Source organism: Corythoichthys intestinalis, chromosome 4 (assembly GCF_030265065.1).
Source record: "Corythoichthys intestinalis isolate RoL2023-P3 chromosome 4, ASM3026506v1, whole genome shotgun sequence".
NCBI classification, from domain to species: Eukaryota; Metazoa; Chordata; class Actinopteri; order Syngnathiformes; family Syngnathidae; genus Corythoichthys; species Corythoichthys intestinalis.
The window spans coordinates 48,570,547-48,582,382 of NC_080398.1; the positions used below are offsets into that span (position 1 = coordinate 48,570,547).

At 37.7% G+C, this 11,836-nt stretch overlaps 1 protein-coding gene across 4 annotated transcripts in view; it reads left to right on the forward strand.

Annotated features, from left to right (window-relative positions):
- The window catches only part of cd22 (cd22 molecule), a 47,941-nt gene extending 36,857 nt beyond the window's left edge, over positions 1-11,084 (forward strand). For 3 of the 4 annotated variants that reach the window (XM_057835521.1, XM_057835525.1, XM_057835526.1), the window contains 5 exons: positions 4,239-4,320; positions 4,720-4,765; positions 7,462-7,548; positions 7,620-7,753; positions 8,025-8,752. In XM_057835521.1, the coding sequence (XP_057691504.1) occupies positions 4,239-4,320; positions 4,720-4,765; positions 7,462-7,548; positions 7,620-7,753; positions 8,025-8,130 (455 nt within the window). In that variant the 3' untranslated portion in view covers positions 8,131-8,752. Of the gene's footprint in view, positions 1-4,238; positions 4,321-4,719; positions 4,766-7,461; positions 7,549-7,619; positions 7,754-8,024; positions 8,753-10,089 lie in introns of those variants that run through there. The other variant, XM_057835522.1, reaches the window with a different exon arrangement.
- The last annotated feature ends 752 nt before the right edge of the window (positions 11,085-11,836 follow it).

Genomic DNA, 11,836 nt, shown 5'->3' on the forward strand with positions numbered 1-11,836 from the left:
TACAAAAAATTACTCCCAAATTAAATAAATAAAAGTTTCCAACTATTTCAAATGAACATTAACAGGCAAGAACATGTTCTATTATCTACAAGGACAACACCAACTTGAAGATTATACACATTAAGCAGGAAAACAGTACATTATTTTTCATTTAATTATACCCACTTGGAAGCTACGAACTGTATGTTAAAAAAAGTTGTCCGAGAGTTTAAGAGGACGCTGGGCGTTAGCATTAGCCAGTACTAATGCAAACTATATGCTAATGCTACGAGTTACATTTAGTGTGTGATGATCACTCAGCACAAACCTTTAAAGGCTAAAGCAAAATTGCATATTTTCTTCAGCCAAAAAAATATTGTACCTGTGTGCAAGACTGCATGGAGACTGGAGACGACACACTGGTGATTTGGGAGGGGAGGGGGGGGGTGCAGCACGTCACGAGTGACACAACCACACACTGCTACGATCCAGGCCAACTACACATTAAATGCCACACATTGTGAACATGTGACGGAAACTACAGGGTGACCCAAAAAAAAAGTTTACACTGCCATAATACAACTTAAATGCCATGTTTATTCATTTTAGAATTAGAATTTAATCATAAATTATACATTATTGTAAAGAACATGTACAGTACACTCTATTTTTCAATGTGTCCTCCCTTAAGTGTCACAACAGCCTCCAGGCGCTTGCGGAACGCTTGACAGGTCTTCTTTATGTAGGATGCTGTCATCTTTTCCCAAGATCTAACAATGGACCTCTCCAAGGCTGCCACAGAAGTTTGTGGCTTCTTACAGGCACTGTCCTCCACAGTTGCCCATATGCTATAATCCAGGGGATTGAGATCTGGACTCTGGGGTGGCCACATACCACCTTGTCAATCAACTTTTTGGTCCGCACAGATCGGGTTTTCCAGACCCAGGTTTTCGTGAGGCTGTTCCAGTATCTTTCAGCTTCTTTTTAACTTTGTAGACTGCACATCTGGATATTCTCAGATTTGCTGCAATCTCAGTAGGTGTCAGACCGGCACGCAGCAATTCAGGTACAGCTAAAGTTTTCTTCATTTTCAGCAGAAGCACAGGAATTGTAGAGACGAGAGATTACCAGCTGCATTGAGTGACCTTAATGAATCACTTAAGCATGACAACCTATTTAGATATGTTTCAATGGCTTTTAAACAAGCAGTCAACTGAGTGTAAACTTTTTTTTGGGTCACCCTGTATTGCGCATTTTCGTCTCCTTCTCATCTTGTCAGACGAAAACTGGCATTTGTCTCGTTATGTTTTAGTCTCCCAAAACTGAGGGAGTAGGTTTGGTCTAACTATTGGTAGGGACAATATAACAGCAAAACCTGCATGTGCACTTTCTGCTGGGGACGGAGCATCAATAAGACCAGACATATTGGGTGATTGGAGATCAGGGCTACAGTACATTTCTCACCAATATGAACCAAATTAATTCATAGGCTAAATGATTAATTCAAAATAAATCTGTATTGACTTATACTTTCACCCTGCAAATTTATAACGTCTTAATTTGATATTTTTTTCTTAAATCTAGCCAAATAATTTTTTCCGCCTTGTTCTGAGTATTAAAGGCAAGTTAAAAGATAAATGCGTCAGATTTTTCCACATACTTTAAGTATATAGTAGGATTACTATTTGTTCTTATTAAACCCATACATCTAAAAACTTTTCACCTAAATCAAGAAAAATAGCTTTCAAATATTTATATATATATATATATATATATATATATATATATATATATATATATATATATATATTTATTTTTTTAGATTAAATATACAAACCGTTTGCTAAAAATAAGTCAAACTAATTTTCAGCTAGCTCTTTTTTCTTATTTCAAGAAATCTAAGTAATTAAAATTTACTTTAAGCACTGTCAGACAGTTTCACTTATTTCTAGTAGATTTACACTGAAAACAAGGAAATTTAAGTCTTTTTTTGTTTGTTTGTTTGTTTGTTTTCTCCAGTTTTGAGAGGGTGGGTTTTCGCAGTGCATATGTATTGGTTCTGGTGATACACCGTTCGATTCAAACCTTTGTTTTCAAAAACTTATAAAGAAACATTTTGAAAACATCTAGAATAAATGTCTGGATTTTATTATCAAATTTAAGTATTTGCAATATTTGAACACAAACTATATTAACATACACAAGAAATAAAAAGTTGTTAATCATCTCTTAAGTATCCAGGAATGCAAAAGAAATAAACATTTGTCTTAATACCACCCAAAATTGTGTGTCTAAATAAATTAATAAATAACAAAAAACTTCTTAGTTAGGGAATAACAAAAATAAATAAAAATGGAGCCTTCCTTTAGGTAAAACACTACTGCTTTTGTCCACAAGCACAGCCAAACTCAACAAAAAACGAAAGGTCCTTTGAGCTGCGTTAAGACCACTTAAATAAAATAAAAATGAAAACTTTGGAGACGAGGGTTAACCTTGGTTCACAACATTACTTACAGTTTAATTAACGTTAAGAGTAGAAATCTAGAAAGATATGTCTATCAAAGCAGGTTCCTCCTCGAATTCGAGAAATACACACAGATTAATGTTATGCTAACTCTGATGCAGGTCAGACTTTCAGTAGCAAAATTAGTGGTGTGTTCCCCACCGCGGCGTGTTCTATTTGTCTCGGGGGCTGTGATTTTGTGTTTGTGTGTGTGTGTGTCAAGTCATCAGCCAATCAATCATGCGTTTGGGGGGGGGACTCGACTGGCACATTCAACAAGTGAAAAGTGGTCAACATACAGTAAGTCTGAACATAATGTAAGTAATTCACTCAATAATGGTAGGATCAATTCTACATCAGTTCTAGTCTTACAACATATGGGAAGACAATCTAAATTACGTATAGAACTCAAGTCATTATATAATGCATATAAGGTTGCTTAAAAGTTGCAGGGGACAATTTGAGAATCCTGAAAAGTTGGCAGTGCTATGTCCCCTCTGTCCCTATAGAAACCTACGTCCTTGCCCATAACACGTTTTTAGCTCGTATTCGTTATCGTCTCGTCATCGTCATGAAAAGTATTAGCTAATGAAGAATTATAATTTGGGGAAATGGACATAACAAAAAATAATAGGCAGTAGCATTGTATACCCAGTATAAAGTGACTATCTCCATTCCTTTTAGTGTTTTATTTTTCTATAAATGTGTTTAATGTCTAGGCCAGGGGTGGGCAAACTATTCCACAAAGGGCCGCAGTGGGTGCGGGTTTTTGTTCATACCCATCATGAGGACAGCCTTTCACCAATCCGGTTTCTAACAAGTGTAATCAGTAGATTTCAGTCAGGTGCTTCTTGTTTCCACTGATACCTCATTGGCTAAACTGTCTGTGCTGAATAAGTTTGAACAAAGACCAGGACCCACTGCGGCCCTCGAGGACCGGTTTGCCCACCCCTGGTCTAGGCCTATTACAAAAACCAAGTTGTTTTGGGTTTTTTTTCATTGGAATTATGATGCCTAAGCCTAATTTGTTTTATCAGTGGTTTATTTGCTACATTTTTGTAAAGCATTAAACATGATGTACATTCACCCAAAGAAAAAAAAAACAGGAAAACATCTAAAAATCTAAACTAAATATGAACGCTTGGGTTTTTTTTTTTTTTGACAGCAGCATGGAAAGTAAGTAGTATCCATGCTGTTAACTTTAGCAAACAGTGAGACACAAATTGTTGCTGCAGAATTTAATGAAGATGTGAGTCACTCTCAATCGCAGCCTGGAATGCATTCTTCTTCATCCCTGCACTGTGGCACATTATACTTACACTTTAGACGGAAAACAAAAAGATAGACTGTCATCATGAAGGTTGCTGATCTTCACTCCAGTATAGACTAAAAATTGAATATGTAATAATTAATTACATTGCTTTTGAGAGGATGAGTGCAAGGAAACCTTCCAAGTCCTCTCTTGACGTTGTTGCATCTGTTTCTATGAGTCATGGTGAGTCATGTAAAGCCGTCGTACTTATGAGGGAGGAGGAAGAGGAGATGAGGTGTTGTGGAAAATGACTATTTGAGGCTAGACAGCTGAAGAAGGGGAGCTGGCTGTGGAAATCGTAACTGGAAACACGAGACATTAGTCTAGACACTGGCAAAATGATGCACAGCTCTTTTTCCATATCTCTTAACTGTCTTTTTCTATTTTTATGTCTGCTGAACTATTTCTATCGCCGTTATTTTCTCCTTTTCTCTCCATCACCAGGACGACTAAAGGTTATTGCGTTGGCATCAGCAGTGGGCGTGTCTGCTGGGCTCATCACTCTGACAGTGGCTATAATGATTAGGTAACATAGAAACCAATTCTAAAAACTTTGATTCGCTTTGAAAGGAAATCCACTACATCATGGCAGTTATACTAAATCAAACTTAAATGCTATATTCTTTATTAGAAAAACAACAAACACAATAAAAAGGACGAAGTTTGAAGGAAATTGAGATAGCTAGATTAAAATATGAATGAGTAGATTTAATTGTATTCCAAGGCACTATTGGAGATCAACTTGCTGTATTTGGCAACCTAAAGACAGAGGTGAAATATTTGTAATAATATAGTAATAATAAACTAATATTATAATTATTTTGTCTTAAACACTTTATTAGAATTCTGCAAAACTGCCTTTTTATGTACAGTATTTGTTATATAATTAGATGTGACTGAAAAAGCTTTTGTTCATTGTCCACAGTAAGAACATGCACACCATTGACATGGAATCAGAAGTAGCAACCAAGGTATGGTCTTTTTTATTCAATATATGTTAAACTGTACATCCCAAAAACCTTTTAGAGGGATCCACGGATGGAAAGACTTGTAGTTCTTAAAAGATAAACAGAATTTATGAGTTAAAATTTAAAAACCCCTCTTGATGTTTTCGGTTTTATACAATTTGTCAAATTAGTTTAACTAGTACGTCGCCATTGTTATTGACATCGCAGGGCGGTGACATCACATGGTTACACTTCTGGGTATGACTGAAGCGACATAAACATGTCATCTGTTCAACTCTTTCAATTTGAACCCGAGAGGAACATTAGTGAGGATGACAGCACTGTTGATACTTTACAAAATGAGCAGCAAAAGCAAAATGAACAGGAAAAACAGGATGAGACAAGACGAGAGAATGACAAAACCGGTGTTCTGCCAAAATGTGCTACACCGGCAAAACGTGCTACAAGAGGCGAATTTGACACCCAAAGTACTGCCGTGCGCTTTCAGCTTGCTTTGTTTTGATGCATACAGACAGAACATACTAAAGATGCCTTAAGAAAATATTTGAAGATAGTCATATCAAATAATGGTGGTTTAAATATGCTACGATACTAATGTGGTCAACAGATCAACAATCTGCTTTAAAGCTACCAAAAGAAAACACAATGCTTAAAAGTATAAGAGGGAAACACATGCAAAAAGTATTTTGAGGCAATGAAAATGTGATAAAAGACTCAATAAAAACACAAATAGTAAGTACTCGCCACGTTTAACCGATGCGCGCATGTGTTGGACGTCTCGCCGCGTAGAAGGAATTGCAGAAGACAGGTAGTGTTAGTGTAGTGAGCGACAAACTACGTCATCACCCCGAGCGTCCATTGCAGGCATAAAACATGGTGCCCTCCGTAGGTCAAAACATTCTAAATATTATAGGTTTTTAAATCAATGGCAATATTTTATGTGTTTCTAATAACATATCTTATTAACGGAGAATAATTGTCCCTTATTAGAGCCTATAGACCCTACCCACGTGACGTCACAACTCCGCTCTCCTGAATGGTACCGCCCAATTGACCGTCAAAACATAGTGTTAACCTGTTACGGCTACGTACATTCCTCCTATTTACGGCGTGTTTTTCTGCTCCTTAACATTAATAATCAAAATGGTGAAGGCGTGTGTGGCTGTTGGTTGCACTAACAGAGAAGATGGAAGGAGAGACTTGAAGTTTTACCGTATTCCGAGGGATCCAAAGAGGAGAGCGAAATGGACGGCTGCAATTCGACGTGAAAACTGGGCACCAAAAAATCACCACAGACTATGTAGTAGTCATTTTATATCCGGTAAGATGCATTTAAGATATACTTAGAGGGTTTTGGGCTGACAAATAACCACAATTAAGATCATTGCTAGGCTAATCGCCGACAACATACACGTATGTATGTAGTGAGAGTGCTATCGCTAAACCATATAAACATTAAAAGTCTTAACTCCATTGACAAACGACATGAAATACATTAGACTTGACAGTGGATGTTAGCAATAACAAAAGATTTTGAAATGAAAATTTCGTAACTCACCTTTCCAAGCACAAGATAGATTCCTGCCGAATTTTCGTGGACGAGGACCTGTTTCACCCAACCAGCAACGAAGTATTTATAAGCCTCCAAGCTCTTAAAGTTTTTCAAACTTTCGTGAGAATAGGCTGATTTTGTGTGGACAAGATAGTTGTACAGTTCAGGGTAGCTAGCAGATGTCAGGCAAATACGGCGGAGACAGCGGGTCGAAAAACATCGATTTAGGCATCAAATATGGATCTGGCGAATGGATAAACTGAAGCTTTTCCACATAACGCCTTTTATGCAACGCATCAAGTGAGTTTACGGCATCCGAAAGCACCGGGTCTTCCATGAAATGCATTATAAATTGCTCAATTAATTGAGACCATTGATAATACAGACACAAAATGACGGACAAGTGGGCGGAACCATACAGCGAGCACGTGATTTTGTGACGTCGGTGGGTAGGGTCTATAGTTACTTAATTCGGAGGTTCCCTTTAACAACCAATTGATGGCGCTTTACTTTGAAATACTGTAACATGCAGTGGTACGTCTACTTACGAATGTCTCTACATACAGAATTTTCAGGTTAAGACACACCTCAACGAGAAAATATTGCCTCTTGTTAAGAAAGAAATTTCAGGATACGAAAGGCAAAAACACAGTATGGCTGGCGCTCGCAGCGCCCAAAGTTTACTGAATGTAACATACCTATGGCTGCTCTGCCATTGGCCATAGCTTAGCATTCCTGGCATCCAATTTGCTAAGAGCGACCGCTACTGCATGTGTGTTTCCCAGCATCCTCTCTCTTCATTTGCCCCTTGTGTTCCGACAGCTTTTCATGAGTGTATAAACTTTTATTCTTGACTATATTCTTGGTTTTTTTACATTATGCACAATTCTGATTTCATGTTTATTGTGCAATAATCTAATATTAACATGTATTTGTTCCATGTTTTGATGCATTTTTATGCACTATAAAAGATTTATGTCTGAATTTTGGGGGCTTGGAACAGATTAGGGCATTTAAATGGAAAATGCGTCTCTACTTAACGGAATTTTCAGGTTACGAAACTACTTCCAGAACCAATGAATTTCTTAAGTAGAGGTACAACTGTATTCTTCAGTACCATTATCATTGTAGTTTTGATGTGTTTTAGCGTCCCTCTGTAACAGCTGACACTATGTTCTATGAAACGACTCACCCAACGGTGCCAGTGAGAGAGACCTTAATGTCTGACATACCAGTGAGTTGAATTAAATATACTAAAATCTTGTTTCACCGAAAAGGCATTATGAGACGTACCCTCTTACACAGGAGGAACCTGAAGACCTGAGCGACAGCTCCCATCCCGCCATTGTTCCTCTTAAAGATGCTCCTCCAATCACAAGAGCTGAAACATACAGCCCCGCCTCCAAGTACATCACAGTCCATTACTCAAAGCTGTCAAGGTAATAGTTCTACTGGCTTTATTTGTTATGCTACATCTTTTGTATGTGTACACGCTTCCTTTATCGTTTGTCATCTGAGGCTCCCACTCAAAGTGTTGACAGTGGAACTGTAGACACGTTTATATTATAACATCATCATCTCATTGTTCTCAGCCTTCTTCATTCTTCTGTTGTTGAAAGGCAAAAGAGCTGTATGTAGTAATAATGATGATTTGATTCAGATGTGCTCATGAGCTCATATGGTTGCCGTTTGTTGCTGATGTTGACTCAGGGGCGAGCGGGTACAAGTCCAAAATCTGCCACTTGGGGGCGATAGGAAACCAAAGGAGTGCAACAAAATAGTTTACAGTCTGCTGCCCCGTCATCATCATCACTGACCTGAGAGTGCTTTTGGGTGTAACATATTGTACATTTTGGAATATATGTAAGTTTGATTCAGGTTTGTTGATGCTCACAGCCACAACAGTGGTTGACCTACATAAGGTATCTAATAAGCTCACAGATGAATACCAAAAATTGAGAAAGACACGTTTGTAGCTCATTACCATTGTAAACTTAATTCACAATAAACACACACAGTGATGTACCTGAGAACATGAGTTCAATGAGCGAAAGTAGGTGAGAAAGTCCTTAAAAAAGGTAGTCCCCAGGTTAAGACATACTCGACTTACGCAATTTTGACTTCATGACTCCGGACTCCGACCGCCATTTTATGACCTGTCGTTTTTTTTTGTTGCATAAACAGTACCTTATTGTACTGCACAGAATCTTATTTTTTACTTTACCTTATATGAAGTGTCCTGTCCTCACTGAACGTGACGTTGTTCAGCTTTACAGACAGCAAACAAGGCAATTATGCTTTTTGAAGCTTTTGCTTTTGACAATTTGTAAAGCTGTAACACACATATGTACACTAATGTTCAAAACGACACGCATTTTAATAATAAAACACTTCACACAAAACAATTGGTGTTCACACGTCCATGTAGTCTGATCAATATGTACATTTAGTAGATTAAATTACCCTAATTTGCCTGACAAAAGTCTGCTAGCTTAAATCTACAAATGCTAACGTATCTACAATTCTCTTAGCAAATTGCTTGCAAGTAACTCACACAAACTGTAGCTGTAAACTTAATTACAAATGCATTCACAAACATATATAAGCTGAAACAACTTACAGCCTGATGTGGGCCAAACCAGAGTCCAGCTATCTTTTATCCATGTCAGACGTCTGAGTTTGCAGACCCAATGCTGCCACCAGAAGGCGGTGTATCCTCCATGATTAAACAAAATACAATACTTTTGGACTTTTTGGATAGTGATTTTGTCGGAGTACCTACACTAAAGGACTAATTTTGACTAACGCGAAAAGTTGTGTTACATCACCAGCGTACGAACGGAACATGTTCGTAACCCGGGGACTACCTGTATTTTGCGTGAATGTGAACTGAAAGTAGTGCATATTGGCTTTTTGAAAGTTTTATGAACTAGTTCCATCTGGTGTAAATGAGAGGTTTTTGAATTGCAGTTCATTGTCATTTAAGAGTTCCATATTTTTTGGGGGGGGGACGCCTAAACACAATTCAAACAAGCCTTAGATTTAATTTATTGGTGGAGAAATGCTCGTATCAGCCACTGAACATACGTACAGATACAGAGGCATTGGAAGATTCACAGAGAGGGTTGCACATCCTGTGAATTCATCAGTTGATTCGTGAATAAAACCTGAATTTTGTTTTTGCAGTCATTGTTGGAAAAGAAAAAGTTGTGCATTAAGTGCTAATCATCAAAAAGTCAGATATGTGTCCATTCAAAAGTTTGAAGAACATTTAACATTCTTATAAGTTATAAGTATAAATGCTATGGTGTGGTTTAGGTTCATCGTGAAATTCCACCCGAAAGCCAAATACCCACAGATTTTTAATCAGTTGTCTGCCCCCTGACTAAACAACTACCGGTGGATGGTTGTTGTTCAGGGTTAGCAGATATTCCCAATGTTGGAATTAATGATGTTTTTGTTTAGTTTTTTTTCTAACTAAACAACTACCGGTGGATGGTTCTTGATCAGAATTTGCAGATATTCCTAATGTTGGAATTAATGATGTTTTTGCTTTGTTTTTGTTTTTTTGATTGCATGTAAAACTATAAGCAACGCACAGACCTTAAACTCTATGCCTACTACTGTACATATACACATCTTCATTACCAGAAAGCTTTTTTGGTTCCTCATTTGACTAAATATTATGATGAAACAAAAACATTCAGATTCAAATGTCTTGATTCCCACATTTGAACGTGTGCCATCTGATGCTGTCCTACTCTTTTCACAACAGTCTTTCCTGGGTGGATCAACAACCATGAGCCCCTTTTTCAAGAACAATGGCAATTTCAAACAAATGAATAATTTTAGAAAAAGGAATATTTGAACCAATGTATATCTCTTCCAAAAAGGAGCGTATAATTATTTTGTGAACACCCTACCATGTGCATTGATCTTTCCCAATCAGAAGTTTTCACATCCCCTATAACAGTCGACGCATTCAACAGTCTCAACATGGTGAAGTTATAGAACTAGACCTTCAAAGAGGATAGACGGATTTCATTGTCCAAGAGGGCAACGGGGATAAAGTATGGTTACACAAAACTGGAAGCAGAACTCCCCCAAGGGTGAATCATGTTGAATTAGCTTATTGGGAAATCACAAAGTGAATCTTTTAGCTCTGCCCAATTTGGAAGCGCTTTATTGATGTAAGAAGAAAAATTTAGATTTTGCTGTAAAAAGCAGTGGACACACTTTTGTTTCCGCCATCAGCCCACTATCCTCATAGTCATGCTCATTTCATTGACATATAGCTACCTTGCACTGGAACTTTGACACTCTGTTTGGCAGCATAGTGAACTACCTTAGCGCGGAGCAGCCTGCCAAATTCCAAAACATGTGGAAATCTTAGTGCTGGCATAAAAACTTGCCTCATTTTACACCTAAGTCCAACTGCACTGCATACGGAAATAAGACCCTTTCAGTTTGTCCTGACCAAGATTAATCATGAAGATAAACGAATAATCAAAAAAACTTGCTTCTGCTTTTTACACCTGAACACAAGTGGATAGATAACAAATAGATGTCACAGCATGATTGACTGCTTCATTTTAAGTGATGCTCCTTTCACTCCATTTGTTGTTTGTTACTGCTGCATTGGACTCACCTCAGGAGGACTGTGTGTCCTCCACTGCTGAAGAACACATGCTAACACAGCTGGAGTTTTGCTTGTAACTGTTTTGGTGATACGTTCCCCAAGATGATTTATGTTTTGTATCTTTTCCTTATATATGCTGTTGTATTAAAATGCCTGCAAAGATAAAAGTCAAGTGAGGGAAGAATCGGGGATCTGAGAGGCCGCTCCACAGGGCCACACTAACCTATCCAAGCATCTGGAAACTGCTGATCTGACCACTGATGCACATGAATACCAGGATGAAATGGAGCTCCAACTTGCTCAAAGTCACCTGTGAATACTTAACCTTTCCAGGGACAGTTGTCACTACAGTGGACAGCTATCCATAAAATGGCAGTTAAGACCTTTAACCCTTTGTAGCACAGGTGACATTTTTGTGTGTGTGTGTGGGGGGGGGGCACTTTAACTCTTTATAGAGTGACTATTTTGGGTCATTTAAAAATATATTTGCAATTATTGAATTTTTTGGGAATTATTAGAAATTATTGAATATTTTTGTTTGTTAATAATTAAACATTTAATAACACGATGTTAATAAAACTAGATGAATTAAATAGAAATATATAAAAACAGAAATACACACACGAAAGTTGACTTAACTACTTGCATTCCATTGATGGTGATAGACGTCGAATTCATTTAAACTGGGAAGAGTGGCTGTAAATGCTCATTTTTCAGTGCCACTGATGGCACTAGGTGTCCAATCCATTTGACTAAGGGATTGGACGTTCATTCGGGGCGAATAAAAACGTTCCCAGTCAAAAGGGATTGGACGTCTCCCGCTGGCAATGGCAGCCAATGAATTAAATGAGTGCCAAGGGTTAAATAAATAAATAAAAATCAT